The following is a 21631-nucleotide window of genomic DNA, read 5'->3' on the forward strand; positions in this document are numbered from 1 at the left end:
GTGAAACCTACATCTGTGAGGAGTGTAGAGGCCTGGATTAATACTGCTAATCCACAAGAGATGAGGGACTTCATCTCAAAGAAAGAAAACTCCAGTCCAGTAAACACATTGGTCTTTATTCAGAAAACAGACTCATATAGTTGTCACCTTGATGCTCTGAACAGCACAGTCTGGTGTGACCAGTTTAAGGCTTTGATATCTCCTGTCTTTGTGTTTGAGGTACAGCTCTCCACATATTTAAGGTGTTACCACTTTGTCATCTCAAACAGTTAGCACCAGATGAGCCTAAAGGTTTATTTTACTGCAATGGAAAGATGACTGTGCTATGTCTATACCAAGTCTTTTTCTCAACTGAATCTGCAAATGAAACATTTTGTTTTATATGCACAGGATTACTCCTCCACATACACCATACACATGCTGGTATGTGAACCCACACACGCAATATCTTTGTGGCTATTCTATTGAAAACAATGTTGAACACAGCATCATGGCCCTGTGTCATAATACCAAACCTACTCATGGGAGTCTGAAATATATTTTACATTTTATCAGACAGATACAGTACATTACAGACAGTGCTGTCCTTCTGTGTTCTCTCTGTTGAATAGTTTCATTTACACAGAGTTAAATAAGTGCCCCTTTGCCTTTTATGTGCACAATGGAAACACCACTGAGTGATTATGGCCAAAAGAACTGTGATGCTGTTCAATACAAGCAGTACACGTTTGAATAAAGGTGTCTCCTCCTAATATAAAAATGATAGTGGCCCAAACACAGCTCATAAAAACACACAAATCTCTTTTCTTCACAAAACAGATCATACCACAAGAATGTAAGCTACCCCAATGACAGCATGATGATGCTCAAAACCTTTCAGCAAGAATCACATTTCAAACATTTTTTTTACATTCAACTCAAAAATCATTTCTGAATTTCCCTTTCACTTTTGAAGCAACCTTTTCAGAGGCTTTATAAAGCTGCACTGTGTAATTTTTCTGGGGGGTGTATGTGCCTGCTTCTCTCCATGGAGATGTTATTGCTTTGCTTGGTTCCACAGTATGGCATTAAATAAAATAAATTAAATTTACTGCAGTATAGGTGTTTTCTTTCTATGAGTCTCTTCACCTCTCCACAGTACTGAACTATAAATGCCACTTGCTTGTTTCAGGGACATTCTGGCCAACGCAGTAACATTTCCATGGTGGCAAGCAGGTGGCGTACCCTCCACAAGAAGATACACAGTGCACCTTTAATCATGAGTGGGTAGTTATGGGAAAACAATGTCCACTATTTGTGCTGTAATCACTGTAGATTGCATTGAAAAATACAGTAAGGTTCCCATTTTTGCACACCCTCTACGGCTTTTTATAAGTTGTAGCTGCCATAAATAGTCATGCATGACGAAGGCCTGTCTGTGTTAGTCTAAACACTTGATGCTCTAACGCCTTCATTTGGAGAACTTTCTGCTTGATAGTCCACACTGCCACCTGTGCTCTTTCCTTCACAGAAAAAAGATTTGCTCTTTCTTATAGGTTGGGTTCATGGATGTCATAACATTAAAATCTGTCCATATTTTCAAACTGAGCTGGAAAGGTAAGAATTGTTAGGGAATTTGCTGTTTAACCACCTACTTGTGCCCATGGAGATGTTATTGCTTTATCTGAAATGTTCCACAGTATGGCATTAAACTCAAAGGAGGTGAAAAGGCGACGCTATCCAGCTAAGTTACAGGTGAGATCTATGAAGAATGTTTTTAATGTTTTGTTTTAAATGAATAAAAATCCCTGTGATTTAAATTGATGTATCACAGATAGGTGTAGTGCCATACTGTGGAACATTCCTGTCAATGCAAAACGTCTCCATGGAAACAGAAGTTATATAGTTCACCTTTAACTCAAAAATGCAGTTGTTTTGTTCTGTTTTATATCTATGCAATTAAAGGGTTTATTCACATGAAACAAAAACTGACACAAAGTTCAGCATTTTCTGTCAGCAAAAATTAACTAAGGTGATTTTTTTTTTTTCAAACAGTGAATCGCCCATCGCGTTAATAGACCCTTGTCATTCATCTGAAATTATGACATAAAATTCCAGTCATGAACGCAACCTATTGAACAACACTTGACCTGAGAACTTAAACAGAAACGTAAAAATGCAGTTTGCACCAGCATCACAAATAAAGACACTTGCTGCTTCCTGCTCCATTGGGCCACTATTCATCTGTGGTCCAGGTCGGTCCAATCTGGTCTGTTCCAGACTTTGTGGGCCCGGAGCAGAGTCCTCCTCCTGCCATTTTGGGACAGGGCATTTTACACATAAGCCTGTAATATAAGTCTACAGCATTCACACTGTTGTTTCATACTCCATCACTTCTTTTGGCGTACCCAGGCAGCGGTACTGTATTTTGGGCGTGACCGGAGCAGCGCTTTCAAGAACCAAGATGGTTTTCCGCAGCCTCCGATCGATGTAGTGTGCATCCCAGGCAGGGTACTTTTTTCTGGGTAGGTCTATCCGAATAACTGGGCCTTCTGTCCTTGGAGATAACTGTTGCTGTGGAGGTACCAGAGTTCCACGGAGAGCTCTGACTTGAAACACATCTCCATCTATACCACAGCCCTGCTCCGTGGCTTTAGTCCGTTGCAGGGTCCTAGGTGGGCTGCTTACAACATCAGGGGGGTGGCTGGAAGCGGGAGAAGCTAAAATCTCCACGGGAATGTCCTCTTTTTCTACAATATAAGTCCAACTAGACACTGGTCCATCGGGGTGTAGCAGATAGTAATAGACAAACATGAAAAATGTGCCCAAAGCATAACTACTGGCAACCACGCACACCAAAACAACAGCGTAGAAGTCAGACATTCTCAAACCGCGATGCAAGTACCAAGCCGTAGTAAGAGCCACGTTTTCTACAAAGACGGTTAAACTGTAGATAAGCAGACGACAGCGAGTGCGCCCCTCTCTCACACTAAACCAGCAGAAGATATACACGATTCCCATCATCATGTTGTAGATGATCTCCTCCCATTTGGACATACAGAAGTCAGTCTCGCCTTGAATGATCCAAAATGTCATGATGCACCAGTGCACGAAGATGAAGATGCCGAAGTAGAGCTGGAACACGGAGGCAAAGAGGGCGAAGGCCAGAGTGCGTGCCCCGATAGTGAACAGGTGCCACAGGATCTGCACCAGCACAGATTTGTAGGACATGGAGAGTTTGTCATCGCGGCTGTCACGGAGGACTTTCTGATATGACGCGATCATCCAGGAGAGGGAAATGAGTGAGGCAGTGGCAGATAGACCTAAAGGAGGAGAGGAAAGGAAGAGAGTCTATTAAAGGTCCTATATTACACAAATTTGACTCTTATGAGCTTTAAGACATGTTATAATGTTGTTACCTCATCAAAATCTAGAGTTGTGTTTTGTTTTATTCACACATGTTTGAGTAATCCTGCATTATTAGTCTATCCACATCTCCAAAGCTCAGAATGCTCTGTTCTACCTTATCATGTCATGAAGCTGTAGTTTTCAATTTAATGGCTCCCTTTTACATTTTATTCAACAGAGATCAGCAATTCCAGGGCTGGTGTATGAAGTTTAAAAACATAGTGGGGCATTGCCTGTGTTACCACCATGATGATTACAAGGAGGTTTTCAGTTTGAGAGAATCTTAAATGTGGAGTATTTGTGTGTTAAACATGTGTGAATGAAACAAAACACAACTCGGGGTATGGTTTGTTTTGTTATAACATACATCAGGAAATAGCAGAATATGGGCCATTTAACTTATGAATGCTGTGTTTACTGTAAATTGTCTAGTTTTACTGTAAATGGTCTGCTTTCTTTTCTAATGCCTCAGGAGTGTTGTCACATCATGTGTCTGTTGTCTATTAGATTTAAAGACTCCGTACTTGTTATTGTCTGAAAAACATGAAAAACTTAACTACTTTGTTTTACACAGTCTGCAGTGGTCCAAAGTTATTCCTCACTTGCCTCATGCATTCCACACTTAGTCACTGTGATAAGTTTATATGCACTTTTCAAATATTGCAGAAATTATTTATATTACACCATGGATGTGGACAAGCAAAACCACAAGGACTCTCTCAATTTCAAGAAGATCCAGCTGCGGCCCCTCTATGGTGTGGAGGCCAACCCGCTGTCTGAAAACTGGAGCTCCACTCTGTCACATCTGGTATCAGTAAATAAATGTTTTATTTAATGTAAACAAGTTAATCACTTAGAATAACTACATGGTTAAGGTAGTTAAGGTTACAGTTTGGGTTAGGGATCAGTAATCAAGTATTAAACAAACCAGATGGAGCTAGTGGAGCTGATCATGCATGGTCGTCTCCATCGGCTGTAGCCAGGTTATTCTCCTCAATATGAACAAACTAAGGTGCTCAAATTGTAACTTGCATACGGCCTCAATAAAACTAGACCCAGGCCTGTCACGATGACAAAATTTTAAGCACAATATATCACTACAGAGAACTATTGCGATAAATGATAATACTGAAACTACTTTATGCTACTGACACAAAGCAAGCTAATGCCAGTAGAAATTTTTTGCAACAAATAAATGGCAGAATGAAACCATATTTAGCAACAGAAGTGATTTATTCAAGCCTCAATTGTATTGTATTACATACTAAATGGCAAAAATCTCCACACTACAAAGAAAATGTACTCACAATAAATACTGTGCCCTAAAATATATTCTTCTAGCTTTCATATATGAAATGGAATGGGAGTCAATAAAGTACTTATTAGGGATGTAACAAAAACTGACATATCATGATATCTTATCATCAAAAGTCTCACAGTGACATCGTGGGCTGTCACAATATATCAAATTGCAAGTTTTTTTGCTTAACTGCATTGTTTTATAGTAGCAACAGCTTATGAACATCAGAAAATACATATCCCATGATTAATTTCAGTGCAGGCAACATGAAGAAACATGTTTTTTACTTGAATTCTTGGGATTGTGATGGAAATAATTCACACCAAAATCTTGTCAAGGTATTTTAAAAACGAAAAAATGTCCTATCTACAATTATATTAGCCTCTCCAAAATATCACAATAAATATCATACCGTGAAATGCATATCGTGATAATATTGTACCGAGAGAGTTAGATATCATTACATCCCTAGTAATTATTGTGACAGGCACTAACTAGGTGTATACAGTGCACAGTGATTGGCTCATGACGCTCACCTTGGAGGGGCAACACCTGGTTGGCGTAGATCATGATGCTGAGCTGCAGTACCAGCTGGGGGGCGCTCTTGAGGAAGGACTCAAGCAGACGGAGCATACTGATGTCCGCACTCTCAAACATCATCCTCCAGAAGTAGTGTCTGCGCTCTGGGTCTGTGTGCCAGCGGCTCTGCACCCCCAGGTATAAGGCATGGACGTACCTAAGGATGAGAAACAAACTTACTTCACTCATTTGTCTTTTTTATTTAATTTATCTTTTTAGAGCAGTGAATCTGAATTTTTTTTTGTTTCGTACCCCCCCAGGTAATGTTTCATATGCCAAATACTCCCTAATGCAAGCATTAGAGGAAAGTATGGTGCGAGTTAGTTGATGACTTGGGAATTAATCTACCTTTTTAAATATAAATATGCAATTTCCTTAGACTTTTCTGTTTAAATGGTTGTTTCACATAAACTCCTATGTAGCTGTAGTGTCAGTTAAGGTCAAATTGTAAGATAATATATATCAACAGGACATCTGTTTAGCTCACAACGAATTTCTTTGGTTAACTCCAGCCCTACTTCATACTGGTTTAGAATTCTAATTTAAAAGGATGTAATTACCATGTACATAATTGCCCTATTAGTTACTATGCTTTTATTGTGCTGCTACATCATGTTGTGTCTTTTATAGTATGTCAAAGCTACAGAATGATTACATTAAGCTGACTGGTTTAAAGAGAGCACTGGTTGCCAGGAGGCTGAGCACATAAGTGTTGCAGTCTGTGCCTTTGGGAGAAGGGTCAGATGAGCCCCGTGTCAACAAGCACCAAACCACAAAGGAGTCTGTCTAACCTTTTTTTTATAGTTCTTAGGGCCAAAGTATAAACCCTGGGTGTCCACACTCCACACACTCCACACACACACACACACACACACACACACACACACACGCTCCACACATACACTCCACACAGACACTCCACACAGACACTCACACAGCAGGCTGCAGTGATGTGACCAAAGACCGCATTGCAAAAAGCATAGGTTAAAACAACTTGAATTCAGAACACTAATTAGGGTTGAGCAATTAAAGTTTTAATTGAATCATGATTAAACAGTTAATAATTTAAATACAAAATATGCTTTTTAATCAAGAATTCTTCAGCCAATCCCTTATCCATAAAAGTATGTTTGGACTTGGTAAATGGTCACATTTTTATATAGCGCTTTTCCACCTTCAAGGCACTCAGAGCACTTTACATCAAGGAACTCACCAACTCGCACACACATTCACACACACTCATACACCTGTGTGCACACTAGAGGGTGAGATTAACTGACGTTAAGTGTCTTGCCCAAAGGCACGATGACAGCATTTACCCGTGGATCAGTAGATTTGACTGTTCTACCAATGATGTTTATGCATGATCTCCAAAGATGTCATTGCTTTGCGAGCATTGTTCCACACTATGGCATTATACTTATATCTCACAATATCTTGCAATAATTAAATTATGTGCATTTATATGGCTAGAAATATTTTGAATAACATCCATTCTTAATGTAAAGGCTTACCTCTTTACAGATCTGACCTGTAACTTGGCCTGGTGGAATAGTGTACCTTTACATCGTGTATCTTTAATCCAGTCTAAAATTTGATTTAGCGAGTGAAATATTCTTATGTGAACAGTGAATTCAATTCATTTAAACACATACTATTAGATCTGTTACGGTAATTACTATATTGACTTATCATTCAATATATAAAAGCTGAAACAATATCTTTTGGGGCTCAATATTTATTGGGTGTACATTTTCTTTATAAAAGTGGGAAGATCTGGGGCATTTTTGTTGTAATACAATAACATTTGAGCTGCAAAGGGTTGACTAACTTCTATGGCTAATTATTGGTTCATTCTGCTATTTATTTGTTTCAGTCTAAATAGTTTCAATATGATTGTGTATCTCAATATATCTCTGTAGCGATATATCGCACTTCAGACAGACTGGTTTTTGCAGTGTACAGGAGGATGCACTGTCTGGTCTGCACGCACTGTAACACTAGCCTGATCCCAGCTCATGTGCACCGCTGACATTTAATTCTGGTCACTGGCCCAAAATTGATCCCGGTTCACCAACCCAAAGGTATATCAGTGACAGATCATTCCAAAGTTAGCAACTGAGGCCACAACACACCCATAATCCTCTTAGTAAGCTCACACACAGCTCTGAAAACAACAAAAGGGATGCCACAATGTCCAATTTTAGACATTTTTGTGAGATGGAACTCCAAATTACAGACAAACAAACACAGTGAAACCCTCTATTCACTATCTAAAAGAATACAAAGTAAATTTCCAACTTTATGATAAAGTAATGACATCTCAAAAGAAAATATTCACTTTACATTTTCATAAGTTAAAGATGTACTATTCCGCTATCTTGCTTGTCTCCATGGAGATGCCTGGAATGTTTCATGGTATGGTATTAAAACTATAGCACGTGACTTCACAGGTTCAAGTTACAGGTTAGACCTATGGAGAGGAGACACAAAGAATGCATAATATTCAGAGTATTTTTGAGGAATAAAAAGACATCTAATGCAAGATGCATATGTTTAAAGCCAAACTGTGGAATGGAAACAAGCAGGTAGCAGACACCTCATCAGTAATGTTACATAGTGGATAAAAGAAGACATCTAGGCCTATAAAATGACATATATTGATTAATCCCTTAACAACAAACTCAGGAAATAGAGGCTTTAATGGCATGTTGTTCTGTAGTGTTGTTCTGTTCCTACAGTGTGCTCACAAACTCATACTCGTCTCCAAGAGGAAATAAGAAATCAATACTGTCTACAGCGGCAGAAGAGGCCACATGGAGACTAAAACAGGGCCATCTTTGAAAATGCAATGAATGAACCCTTTAGGTTAAATGAATTGGGACTTATTCATCATTGTGATCCTATAAAAGTGTTCTTTAGCCTCCTCATGCCTTCTCCGTGACTGTTCACTTAGATCCTGCTCTGTGCTGACAGCAGTTCTGTCTGTCAAAACTAATGAGAGCACAGTGAGGCTGAGCAGTGACCTACAGACCCACTGTCCCTGAGAGGCTGCATCGGTGTGGCTCTAACTCAAGTCTAGTAAGCAACATCTGTATGAATGAGGTTTATGTATTAGTTATAAAGAAGAGTCATGGTGGTGCACAGATGGGAGAGGCAGATATAGGCATGTCTGTGTCTGACTGACATCCTCCCAGTGCATGAAAACGAACATTTCCATTTTCCTGCAAAGGGCAATTGGTTTGGATGAGTTGACCGTTTCCTCAGGAGATTATTGACCTAAAAGCCCATCAGGGCAGAGCAAGTGTGGGTGGAGCCTTGTAGTACCATAAGGAATAATGTTAAACAACAGAATGATGCTTCTATAGTATATTTTCTTTAAATTACCTCGCTATAAGCATTTATGTACATTGGGCATATCATGCTGTCAATACGGCCAACAGAACAGTACAGTATAGTACAGTACAGTAGTCTAATACAGATACAAAGGGAAATGCCCGGCTCTGCTCCTCCGTGAACACCTCCGTGAACACCTCCGTGTAGCAGCGGCTTACCTCCAGACCTGCGCCAGCTGAAAGACGTGGATGATGCCCTGGAACAGCCACATGCACACACTGCAGCAGCCCGGGGCTCCACCCCCGGTGCTCGGGCCGGGCTCGCCGCTGTCCTTGGGGCTGGGGCCGCTCTCCTCCGCTCCCGATGCGGCGACCACCGCAGCAGCAGTGCCGCCCTCCACGAAATCGTAGGCGACCCATCGAAAGCTGAGCACCTGCACAACCAGGGACGGGACAATGATAAAGATCAGAGTCACTGTAAAGAACCAGTAGTCCCTCCGAAGGAAGTAGTCCGCGGTCAGCCACAGGTCTGAGGCCCCGTCCGAGAAGAAGACCAAAAGGGCGCACAGGGTCCAGCAGAAGTCCGCCAGAGAGTAGCGCTGTTCGGCGGGGCGCTGCGGGAGAGGCCGCACATCCGACCTGGGAGGGCACTCTGCTGGGTGCTCGTTTCGTACAGAGACGGGTGCACCATCAGATTTCGCGGCCATGTTTGTTGTAGGGAAGAGAGTGAGTAAGAGATGGGAAAATGATGGAAGGGGGGAGGGGGGTCGCGCAGCCCGTCGGTCTGTAGCCGAGCCCTCGCCTGAGCATGATGTGAGGAGGGAGGAGGGAAGAGGAAGAGGAGGAGGGGGCTGTGGATGCGAGAGATGCCACTCAACACTGCGCATCAATCAGCCGCTATAATGAGCACAGGGAGCGCAAATAGCGGAAAACATGCTTTCTCACGGTTCTAAAAGCACCATTCGGGAATATCTGAGAGCACATTTAGCATTATCAAGGCCTGTTCCTATTGACGCACAAGAACTGTTATGGAGTCTTGAATGGTGTGCTGCTGAAACAGGCGCATTCATCACATCTGGAACCGCTATTTTCCTATCCATTATATATTAACTTAATAGTAGTGTGATTTGATAGAAAACACTATACATTGGATGTATTTTCTTAATCTAAATTACATCCCATCACAGATTTTACCTTATTTTAGCATTAGGTAAATAATATAACCCCAATTTATCCAGTTATGAATGCAAAAAAAGACAAACAAAATAATGAAAATGTACTAAAATTTAATCATTCATAAAAGTTGGAAAATCATCTGTGACAGGGTAACACAAGAAGCAATATTAGAATTGGTTTAGTACAATATATTTAAGCTCAAGACAACCACCAAACAGCACACCCCCTCAGTCTATAAAATACTAATTTGTCTTCGCTTTATTATGCAAAAATGGAAGTAGAATAATATATTATTGGGATATGGGAGGGTTGCAGCTCTGAATATAAAACAAAGTCACTTAAGAAAGATGCTGTCAAATGCATCTTTATAAAGTAGTAACATATGGACTAGTATTGATGCATCTCTGACACAGTTAGTGCAGTAATGTATGACAAGGCCAACAGTTTCACATGGTATTCTTTTGTAAATTCACAATTACCAAAGTTAATAAAACGCTTGAGTAGAAGATTTTGAATTCACGGTCTCTTTTTTTAGTTTTTTTACATAAATTTCCCAAAAAAGCAAGACACGTCGGAGAGGAAGGAATACATTTGTCAAAGGCCGACAATACAAAAAGTGGGAGAGAATTTCTTTGCAGTTAAAAAAACAGAAGTTATGTGCCCTCTCCTGCCTCGAGCAAGTGGTTTTTCGGTCAGCCTTTTCAAATATGTTCTGGAGAGCATACACTGGCACAGTCCACTGGGAAATAGTTCTGTAAAAAAACAAATATATATATATATATGATTAAAACAAAAATACTATGTTTGAACATGAAAGACAAAAATTTTAAGTCGAACAGTTATGTTGTCATAATAAGAAAAATGATTATTACAATACCAGTGTGCCTCTTTACAAATTCAAACGATAGACCCTTTAAAAATCTGTCAATTAAAAACATTCTAAATTCTGGAATGGATGCAAAAGTGTAACATACTGGGATTTCAATAGGGAAATTAGAATTAACTGCTGAATATCACAAAATAAGAAAAATCTAAGGAAATTTGGCAAATGAAAGACATATACATTTGAGATACATTCATCCTGGTTTGAAAACATTTACAATTGTGTTTTACAATGTTTATTATACAGGAGTTTATGATAGAGTCTAAGCATTTTTATGAAGGAAAAAGGTTTTACTGGACAAATACTTAGAGAAATGCTTAACCAACTATGTTTTCATTTTATCTTCAGATGTATTACAAATTTCATAAATTATACTTTATGTGAAATGCAATCATAGCTTGAAAAATATTTTTTTCCAACCTTATTAACACTTTTCTACCCAGGAAATTCAGAATATTTTTTGTAATAAAGACTTTAAACTGTTAGCATTTAGACCTGTTAATCAGTTAATTATTGAAAACATATCATATTTTACTTCAGTTGGCTCTAGTTGCATTCATTCCTGAATTTCAATTTTGATGACGTAGCATTTTAAAGGATCTATATATAGCTGAAATACAAAAATATATAAATATATAAGTCTGAAAACGAAAGGATTTGAGACATTTAAAAATCAATTTTAAATGATCTTTTTTGTTGCGACTACATAAATCTAAAATTATAAACAAAAAAAGGAGTGACACTTTTTGTCTACAACAGCAGAGGGCGCTGCAGCACCAAGTACAATGTAGTTGAAACTGTTGAGACTTGATGTTAAAAAGGATTCTGTTCACACTTACAGCTTTGAAAAAAATGGGGTATATGTGTAAACAAAGAATATTACACATAACAGATTACTTTTTATACACCAATATGGGGAAGCAGCATTAATAATAAAATGTTGATATTAACCAACAGCATATTAAAGAGGCATTATGTAGTGTTAGCCATGTAATCTGTAGCCTGCCACCTGGTGTCTCCATGTTGCTATTACTTTTCCTAGCATTTCCCACCATATGGCATTTAAATTATCTTACTACTTAAAATCCCACTTTCATTCTTACTGTGAGTGGGGTCGCCTTTTCACAGATCTGACCTGTAACTTTGACTGCTGGAGTCACCAGCTTGTCCCAAAGGAGCTAGATAAGTGTAATGCCATACTTTGAAACCTTCCAAAGCAATAACCTCTCCATGGATACCACAGGTGGCAAAAGTTACATTACTTTAATTATAAATGACAACAACGATTATGAATGCATACATATTTCTTATATTTTCCTTCCACTGACCTGTCCTAAAGGGAGTTTAGAGCAATGTGCAATTTGACTTCTTTTTGTTTTCTTTTCCATCGGCGTTTTTCTGTTGATCTGCCGCACCAGGTCGTAGAAAATCTGGACACAAGAAAAGCGCCTCCATTTAGTAAATGTAAAATGAAATTCAAAAGACCACAGATGGTTTAGTCTCCAGGGCCTCATCACTCACCTCATTTACATTGATCTTTGATTTGGCTGAAGTCTCTAAAAAGGCACAGTTGCTCCACTGACGGGCCAAATTTTGCCCCTGCTCCTTCCCTACGACACGCTCGTCCTCCAGGTCACACTTGTTTCCAACCAGGATCATCGGAACCTGAGGAAAAACATGGAATCATTTATACTGAAAAGACTGTCTGGCCGAAAGGCTACATTGAACAGAAGTTAGTACAATGGAACTCAACAGTGACTATCCGCTCTAGTTAGGAAACAGACTTTTAATAAAGTTGTAGACCTTGTGGTCATTGCCATAAAGGCTAAAGCATGTCTGTAGATATTGCTTAAAAAGTCAGTGGACAGCATGGAAGGCAGAACTATTACTTGGTAGATTATAAAAGAAAGTTATATTTATATGTATTTCATACATCATTAGCACTTTGCCTATTTAGGGCAAATTAATGTCACCACATTGAAATCAATAAGGTTCTGATGTTCTAATGCATTTTATCATGCTTCCTGGTGTAGTTAATGGTGAGAAACATGTTTCTTTTTACAGTAACTGGCACAGTAAAATGTGACATATCGACTCCCCTCCAGTGTGAGTGGTCTGAAGACTGAAAGGTGCCACTTCTTAACAGCGCTGACATTTGCAGCGTGTTACGTAGACACCCCCCCCCCCCCCGCTTTGCCTTCTCTCCCACCGAGCAACTAAAACGAGACACATCAGCCTCAGAGGTCTCGAGAATTATATAAAGACGCCATAAAGGTCATTGCCATGGAGATTCTAGAAATATAATGACCTGTGGGTTTCTTAAGTTGACAAAAGTACAGTTTGTGGCTTTAAGCTTTATAAATGGCTATTTTTCTATAACTCTAATCAATGTCTACTGGGCTCTGAGAGCACTTTACCTCAAGGAGCGATCTTAAACATTCAAACAGCAGTGTACAGACAGTGGAGGGAAGGCAGGTGAAGTATCTTGCCCAATGAAAGAGAGGAGGTGAATGGATTTAAGTATCTGGGAGTTATTTTAGACTCAAATTTGAAGCCCACATTAAGAAAATGACTAAGACCATAGACTGTTTCAACCGTGTATATCAAAGCAAGCTGCATAGGTGTGTATGCATGCTATGATTTTATCACATTACATTGTCTCGGGTTAGGTCACAAAATCTGTCCTGAAACCTTTTGTGTCATTGCATAAACAGACACTTGAGGTATTTGCTTAAAAAAAAAAAATAAAATGCGTAATTGCAATATTATTCAAAATTTGACTGAGTCAGTCCACGTTCTCAGGGAAAGATTCACACTTGTGGAACTCTTTGCCACTGAAGCTGACAGTCACAGTTAGACATTAGACTTTTCTCTACAAAACTGAAAAACTGACGGAAAATCAACAGTGTGGACACTAAACTGCCCTGGGATATAGAGTGAAGTCAGTGAAATATAGACCAATTGCAAACAGTGTTCTTTAACTGTCAGAGATTCTCTGCTTTGCCTAAAGGCCTTCAAGCATTATATAGAATGCCTAGGCAAAGTAGAGAATATTGAGCATTTCATACTTTGCCATTTCAGGTTTTCTGAAGAATCCCTAGGAATTCTATAAAATGCCTGATTTGCCTGTAATGCATAAATCTATAAAGCTGCACTATGTAACTTTTCCACTGGAGGGCCAGCTTTAACACTTCTCAATCTTAAGCATTTTTTTTTTATTACAAGGTGATTCTAATATTGTTACAACCCCAAAAAAAGTTTATACATTTTAAACAGATCGAAAGGGAGTGTGGCTTACATCCTCTGTATCTTTTACTCGCAGAATCTGTTCCCGTAGGTCCTGGAGGTCATTGAATGTTGACTGTGCTGTGATGGAGTAGACCAGAGCGAAGCCTTGGCCATTCTTCATGTACAGGTCCCTCATTGCTGTGAACTGCTCCTAAAAACAACAAACATACATCCAACTCAAACAAACAGCATTCACTTTATTTACAGATATCTGATAACCTGAAGACAACTTACGGTTCCAGCAGTGTCCAAGATTTCAAGCATACACTGTTGTCCATCTACCTCAACTTGCTAATTCCACAAACAAGAAAGAAAAATGCTGATTATTATATGCATTTGCTTTCCATTTGTAACCTCATAATAAAATGTAAGCGTACCTTTCTGTAGGAGTCTTCTATTGTGGGGTCATATTTCTCCACAAAAATGCCTTGCACAAACTGGACTGTCTAAAATTCAGAAAATCAAAATGTTAAATCTACTGCCTAAGCTACAATGATGTTACTGCCATCAAATTATTAAAATAATTCCTAAAATTTTAAAATAAATCCTAAAATTTTAAAATAATTCCTGTGGGGGGGCAATATGGTCCAAAATGTATCTGTCAATGTTTGTATCATGCCAGTGATGATTTTTAGAACAATATGGCAATCCATCAGTGGTATGCTACAATGTGTGTGCTGCACAAGTCATGGTTAAGGTTCAAATATTGCGAATTAATTGACAGAACATTAAACCTAAAAAGTCTTGCAAGAACGTAAATACATCTCTGTCAGTATTGTGTTTAAAAAGGAATGTGAATGCAATGTTAGTTAATGTACAAAAGAAAACAAAATCACCATTTTTGGATTGTGCCTGTGTAGTTTGGTTTTAATCTTTGCTGCCTGTTTTTAAATTGTTATTTGCAATACACTCAGTGCTACATTTAATTTCTGCATTTCTCCAAAACAACTTGTGTATGTTAGTGTTACATTTTCATACCTCCCACCTTCTTCAAGTATTTCAAAACTACTGTTGCACATATTGCTTTTAACTTAAGCTTTCATGAGAGTCGTATTATGAAATTTGCCTATTTTAGCAAGTAAGTATCTCTGATGAAGTCTGTTGTAATATTGCTTTTCATGTGGCATACTTGTCAAAGTTCCCTTGGGACAATAAAGTACAATACCAGTAAAAGTCAGACTTTGACTTTTACTGAAGGCATCAAAACTATGAAGGAACACATGGAATGTAGCAAACAATAAATACACTCAAAATAACTTCAAACTTGTATTAGATTTTTTTAAATGGCCACACTTTGCTTTGCTCACCGCTTTGCACTTTTGGCATTTTTTGCCCCAAATATGGCACAGCTGTGACATGAAAACCATTTCATGTGAATTCATCAAGAAGCTCACTGAGAGAATGCAAAGGGTTTGCAGTGCTGTCAACAAAGCAACAAGTGGCTACTTCAAGGATTTGGATAAAAAATATATAAAGAAATATAAAGAAAATATAATATATGATATATAATATATATAAATATATAAAGAAAAATATAGTCAACTTTTTTCTTTGCTACATAATTCCATGTATCTGTTTTCTGTGTATATATAAAATGTAGAAAGTGGTACCAAAAGAAAAAAAAAAATACACTGAAAAAGAATGTGACTAAACTTTTGACTGGTAGTGCACATTTTGTTTGACTGATAGAAAAACATTGCCATGTTCTAAATAATTATACCGTGTGCCAATTCTAAACATATTTTACGCTCAACAGCAATAAGAATCCATATTCCAGTAAGACAGATGGAGGTCTTACCAGTGCAGATTTGCCAACTCCTCCAGATCCCAGAACCACCAACTTGTACTCGCGCATTGTGGCCAATAACACCAGACAGCACAGGAAACTGAGGGAGAAAGCAGAAAAAAATATTGTATGAAAAAACTGACAGGTTGGATTATATATATTTTATTAAAACACACTTAAAACCATTCTATAAGATTTTATTTCCCAGTTGGATAATTCTTTTTTAACTTCCTGGTTGGAAATCATGGCATCACACTAGGAGATTCCATAACCATTACCTAGCATCTATGTAGCACACTGTTTTGACAAAAAAAGACAAAAAAATTATAACACTTACTTTTATTTTCTTAAAATAATGTTTAAAGTATCAGAAAAAAATGCTTTTCCTTAGCCTGATGCCATCAATATGGAATGCTCTAAAATAGACCACTCTACTTCCTGTAATTTTCAACATATTTTTCAACTTTTCTTCCCAAATTGCTTCTTGCTCATTGTAAAATCTCCATGATTGTTTTTTCTATATAGACTTAATGTATTTTCTGATTTGCAGAAGACATTCTACTACCTAGGTGTACACTTTTGCTCTACATGTATTCTTTTGATTTGACTCGAATTGCAATTTTGATTCAACTGACATTTTGTGCAGCCCTAATTCAAATTTGATATTGATACATTGCAGCTGATCATCAACATTTTCATTCTAACTGAAAGCACTACTCTGATAGATTAAAAGGTGTTACACAAGTTAGATTTTAATCTGACCTTTTTTTAACACAATCTAACCAGGAAGAGCTGACTTGGTTTAGAACTACAAACAGGTGAGATGATTTGTGCTGTTAAAACATCATCTCAAATTACATTTAAAAAAATCACAAGCTAGCTAGCATTAACCAACAATTTTTTAGTTCGTCACTCTCTCATTTTTGTTGAAAATAAAACTCTTAAACAGGACCATGAATGTCTGTATTAGGCACAAGCTACTGTTGTTGCTGTTGTTTAAAAACATCGTGTTTTTACCAATGTGTGCATTGTGTCTTTATGGTAACCACTGAACATTCCTCCAATAGAGATACATGTAGAACACCTTCAGCGTGATGTCACAGCAAAGTACAGTATCAATATCTTAGCCCCAACAACAATAATTTAACATTTCTACATTTAATGACAGAAATCTCAAAGTTGGTTTCTGATGGCATAAGACTCACTGTTAACACTGTTAACTTCTACTCTACAAACAGAGAAAAGTGGGAGTGTTAACATGAAATGTAAATATGAGCTTTATGTGAATACGATTGTTCCTGATTACACTGGCCTCTGTGGCAAGTCGTCAGATATGGAATCAAATATTCCACAAAAAGAACTCTGTCACACTCGAATGGCATTTGCAATTCTAACTACGACGTATGAAGCACCATCAGAAACCCACCAGAGCCTCCACAATGAGCCTTTGTACTGACCCTCCTCTTCTCCACCGCAAGATCTGCACAATTTATCAGCACAGACCTTACTGACATGCAAACAAATACACGAAACCTTGCTAAAATATTTATGATAAAAATATTAAACAGTAATAAATAAGACACATGGGTTCCAATAATCCTGTATTATTCGACTTTGTCTTATGAAGTTTTGGTTACTCGTTTGGTATGGCAAGTACTGATATACTGAAATGCAGTTTCAAATCAGTTGACAGCTTCTACCACCATGAAAGCCCTAAAGGGAGGCGTTTACACATTAATTAATTTAGACTTATAAAATAGAAAATGGACCACTCAAATTAGCAATATTTACCAACTCACCAACATAACAAAATCTAAATCACCATGTGTTACATTTCCCCAAATATTTCAGACACATTTTCCATTTAAGAAACAGGAAGCAAATTTTGTGACAACCAAATAAGCAGAAAAAGAATATTTAAATATCACACACAAAGACCAGTAAGCAATACCGTATATAATATAGCATATGTCAAATAAAAGGTTACACAACCTACCTTTTATGTACACAGCGCCTCAGATATCAGTCCCTCTACATCTGGGGAGGGGGGATCCTCAGCTACACAGAAGCAAGGCAAAAGATTGATGGTCAATGATCTGCAATAAAAAATAATCAAATTATTATATTATTCATTTAAAAAACATTACATCAAAACAGTTGAGGTGTAGTATACTAAAAGGGGCTGGGGCATTGGGAAAAGCTCTAAAATTGATCACACGCTCACAGAAACCAATTATGTAGTCCAGGAGTAGATGAATAAACTGTTCAGTCACACCCAAAACTCCAGATAACTCATTACATGTATCCTTCTTTCCGCTGTTGTGTACATACATTTTTATAATTGTAATAAAGTAATAAGCTGATTAATCTGGTTGACTACCCTACTGACCAATTAATCAACTAAAGAACTACAGCTAAACAAAACACAAACAAAAGAATAATTGCTCGAATAAAACCACAATTCATTCATCAGCATTATGGGTGGTGACATATATTCCATTTAAACATTCATTTCCTTGCTAAGTGTCAGGAGGCAAGCTGTCACAGGTTCCAAAACAAACAAAAACTTTTCTTAAACAACTTGTTGCTGGCAAATACAGTGAGGCAATGTGAATTTTAAACAATGACTCAAAAAAGCGCCCTACATTTGGGCGCTTGGTAAGTGATAGTAGCTTCCACGTTAAAGATGGGAGAGAGGATGTGTCAATACGTCAAATAGCCTGAAGGGGCAAACTAGGCATCTGAAACTTTTACAACAGAAATGATCAACTTATAACTTCTTTTAAAATCAGTTATATGTGTATAAAATCAATGTGTACACGTGTATTCACTGTATGGACAATGGGCGTGATATAATAGAGTGACATAAGCATAATTTGAGAAACATTTAAACTTCTAAGCTTGGGTAGATTTCGAAAGGAAGGGTGTGGCTATTAGTTTCCAATTGCACTAGTTAACCACCACCACAAAGTTTTAAATACCCATTTAAATTCAATAATGTTAAACTTATACCAGACGCGTGATTAAATGAATAAAAGGCACACATAACAAGTTTGTGTACATAAAACTTGTTAGCGTTTTACGACTGCCAAATGTTTAGCATACGGTTAGCAACATGGGAGGAGTTAGCATAGCGGGACCAAGTTAATAGTTCAAATGAGAAATTAATTCAAGAACATTTTATATTGTATGGGTATCAATACATAACCGGGAGAGTGTGTTGATAAAAGCGCAAGAGGCAAGTTAAATCGTTTCACTTTGTAGCTAGCATTAACATGGAAGCTAAAGTTAGCCGCTAGCACTGGGCAAACTCCCCATCCACAACATTATAAACTGTTTAGGAGGACAGCAATAATCGCTACAGTAAAAATGTATTTATGGATCATCTTTTAGCAATAAAGATACACAAAACAACTTTAAGAACGTTTTTAGACCGACGTATGAATAATATTAGCAGATATTAGCTCCTCAAGTGGGATTAGCTTGTTACATGAAGCCCCCAAAACACTTCAAACTACAGTGACACGATTAGTCTTTACAATTGCTTTATAAGATTCATTATATTTCAGAATCATCGTTTAACATGAAAATAGTGCTAAGTGTCCAATTAACTCTCTAATAGCTAATTGAAATGCGGGGAAAGCTGTGGAGACACTCACCGACCGTGTTCCGCTGTGCGCTCTGAGGATGTGTCCAGATGGAAATGATTGGAGCAGCGTGAGCCTATCACTGCCCGCCCCAGGTACGACAACAGCGCACTACACTGGGGACACTTTTAAAGGGCATTTATTATGCACCTATGAGGCTTTTAAAGTACTTTTGCATCCCTGTGTTTGGTATTTCCTTTAGTATAATCTAAAGGTGCATTGTTGTCTTGTGCTTGTCCATTTATCTTCATGGGTAATAGTAATTCTTTGTGAAGCTGACACTCTTTTTTTTTCTGTTGCACTATAAATTTAATATGTTATGGACATTATTATTATTTTTATTTATTTATTTATTACCAAATCGTATTGTAAATGAAAAACAAGAACACATTATCCTTCGACACACGGTTCAACGTTCTGTCCAAGTTTCAGACAATTTGATGCAGGATTTTAGAAGATATTACATAGGCTATTTGATCATTCATAAAGACATGATAATACATTATTTACGTTGTAAATATAAGGATGAGTAAATCTGAGATTTTAATTACTGACAGACAGTAGACTGAACATTTCTTCACAATTTCCACTGCATTCATCATTCCTTTTGGTCAATGCTCATTTTCCACCGTCCCATAAACAAATACATTGAAAAAATAAAAATAAAAAAAATAAACATACCATACTATACTAATACATTTAAAGACTTAGATTAGATTTAGGTTTATAAAGGAGAAAAGTCTATGCAGAATGCCTATTAAAAACACATTAACATGTTGTTAAAGTTTTACTCTTTTTATTTGTGGATAAAAACAGTATCAGTTTGGAATACAAACTGATACTGATTCTCTCCATAATGGTTTGTTTGAAAACAAGTGGGTTATAGCTTCCCCTTTATGTTTTACATGCACAGGACTTTGATAGTTCCCTTTTATTAGATTGTTGACAGAAAGGAACAAATGAAGAAAAGTGACCTTTGAATTGTAAAGGGGTGAATCTCTGTTAAGAACATTAAATAGGCATATGTATAAACAAAACACTTCACAAATAAATATTTTTCAGCCACTATTGTGTTCCAGCTTCCTGGAAAATGCAACTTTATGTTGTTGTGTAATTGTTTTAAATTGTTAATCGCAGTGGCAACAGTCCTAATTTGCCACCATTCTGAAACCCATGGATATTCATTGTCACAATATGGTTTTATTTCTGTTAGTTACTTTCAATTCACTTTTAAAGCTTGTCATAACTGAGCAGATTTTTCCACTAATAGATCAATAAAGTTTTCTAATTCACATTTGTACAGTAGGCTACTGGTGGAATTGACCTAACAACAAGTAAAGCCAGTTGTGGGGATAGAACCATCAGCTGATCAGCTGCACCCACTGATCAGCTGCACATATCATAGTAAGTGGTATGTGCTTCGTAACACATATTTAGCTCCAGTAATGACAAACATACTGTTCTGGAGTCTGACATAGCAGGATGAGGGTGTCACATGGAGAGGAGGTGAGAAAGTTTGACTCATATTTTCATATTTTTAGATGCACAGTGTAAATAATCAGAGGAATAACAGATAAAACTAAATATAATGCAGGTAACTGTGGATTTGTTTTGCAGTTTGCTACAACACTTCAGTCTGTGAAGACATCACTTTAAAGCATCAGACTTTATGGTCAAAATATAGGAACATTAAGCATCATTAACAGAAATTATCTGTTCTAGACCCCATCTAATGTCTACGGGTTGGTATTTACCATTTACAGAATTAAGTGTCTGTGTAATCCCTCAGTTGTCCAGGTATGATCTATAGCAATCTATAGTTACATTATTCCAACACTTTTGATCAGTTTTTGCCCTGTTGACAGATATGAATATTCTTTTGCTATAGTTAAGTGCTGTGAAAATCAGGCTTATAGATTTCATTTATGGCTGTAAAATGAATTGACAAACATTATAGTTGGCCGCTTACAGCTGACCCTTATATAAGACAAATGTACCACCACTAATATTTGCCCTCTTTTAATTTTTTCCAGTTTTCTCTAGAATCACTGGTTTAAGCTATGACCCATCTCCCTGTGAAGCCCCTGTGAAGTGTATAGTGTGTCTCCACCTTCAGGGAGCCTTGAGGAACTACTCTAATTTCTTTCAGTCCCCATAAGCTGCAGGTGACCAACATTAACCTAACCACAAAATTTACAAAATGCTGAGAAGAAAGCTATACCAACACAAAAGCCAAGTGATGAGTGATGA

The 21631-nt window shown here is 37.6% G+C and overlaps 2 protein-coding genes across 3 annotated transcripts; both read right to left on the reverse strand.

Moving 5' to 3' along the window:
- Positions 1-22: 22 nt before the first annotated feature.
- Positions 23-9745, reverse strand: xkr7a (XK related 7a). The gene is made up of 3 exons (XM_020929861.2): positions 8821-9745; positions 5224-5423; positions 23-3302 (listed from the first exon to the last, which is right to left on the reverse strand). Exons 1-3 carry the CDS (start codon positions 9486-9488, stop codon positions 2347-2349), a joined length of 1824 nt encoding a protein of 607 aa, XP_020785520.2. The 5' UTR covers positions 9489-9745; the 3' UTR covers positions 23-2346.
- A 125-nt stretch (positions 9746-9870) lies between these two features.
- On the reverse strand, positions 9871-19459 carry LOC110164509 (ras-related protein Rap-1b). Of its 2 annotated transcripts, none has more exons than XM_020929547.2 (9): positions 19394-19459; positions 17731-17830; positions 15747-15834; positions 14326-14394; positions 14183-14239; positions 13959-14099; positions 12182-12325; positions 11989-12090; positions 9871-10529 (listed from the first exon to the last, which is right to left on the reverse strand). In XM_020929547.2, the coding sequence occupies exons 3-9, from the start codon at positions 15801-15803 to the stop codon at positions 10479-10481; spliced, it is 621 nt and encodes a 206-aa protein (XP_020785206.2). In that variant the 5' UTR covers positions 15804-15834; positions 17731-17830; positions 19394-19459; the 3' UTR covers positions 9871-10478. The 2 variants fall into 2 exon arrangements, with proteins under 2 accessions (XP_020785206.2, XP_020785207.2); XM_020929548.2 differs by having other exon boundaries at positions 19398-19419.
- Between the last annotated feature and the right edge of the window lie 2172 nt (positions 19460-21631).

This window comes from Boleophthalmus pectinirostris, unplaced genomic scaffold (genome assembly GCF_026225935.1).
Source record: "Boleophthalmus pectinirostris isolate CB_2022bp ecotype Guang Dong unplaced genomic scaffold, ASM2622593v1 HiC_scaffold_8, whole genome shotgun sequence".
Taxonomy (NCBI): Eukaryota; Metazoa; Chordata; class Actinopteri; order Gobiiformes; family Gobiidae; genus Boleophthalmus; species Boleophthalmus pectinirostris.

Coding starts and splice junctions, on each gene's coding strand:
- xkr7a (XM_020929861.2), bottom strand. CDS start 9,488: ATGCGCAGTGTTGAGTGGCATCTCTCGCATCCACAGCCCCCTCCTCCT. Junction 5,424..8,820: donor CAGCTGGCGCAGGTCTGGAG/GTAAGCCGCTGC, acceptor TCTCATCCTTAG/GTACGTCCATGCCTTATACC. Junction 3,303..5,223: donor CCAGGTGTTGCCCCTCCAAG/GTGAGCGTCATG, acceptor CTCCTCCTTTAG/GTCTATCTGCCACTGCCTCA.
- LOC110164509 (XM_020929547.2), bottom strand. CDS start 15,803: ATGCGCGAGTACAAGTTGGTGGTTCTGGGATCTGGAGGAGTTGGCAAA. Junction 14,395..15,746: donor GAGTTGGCAAATCTGCACTG/GTAAGACCTCCA, acceptor TCTGAATTTTAG/ACAGTCCAGTTTGTGCAAGG. Junction 14,100..14,182: donor TCTTGGACACTGCTGGAACC/GTAAGTTGTCTT, acceptor TGTTGTTTTTAG/GAGCAGTTCACAGCAATGAG.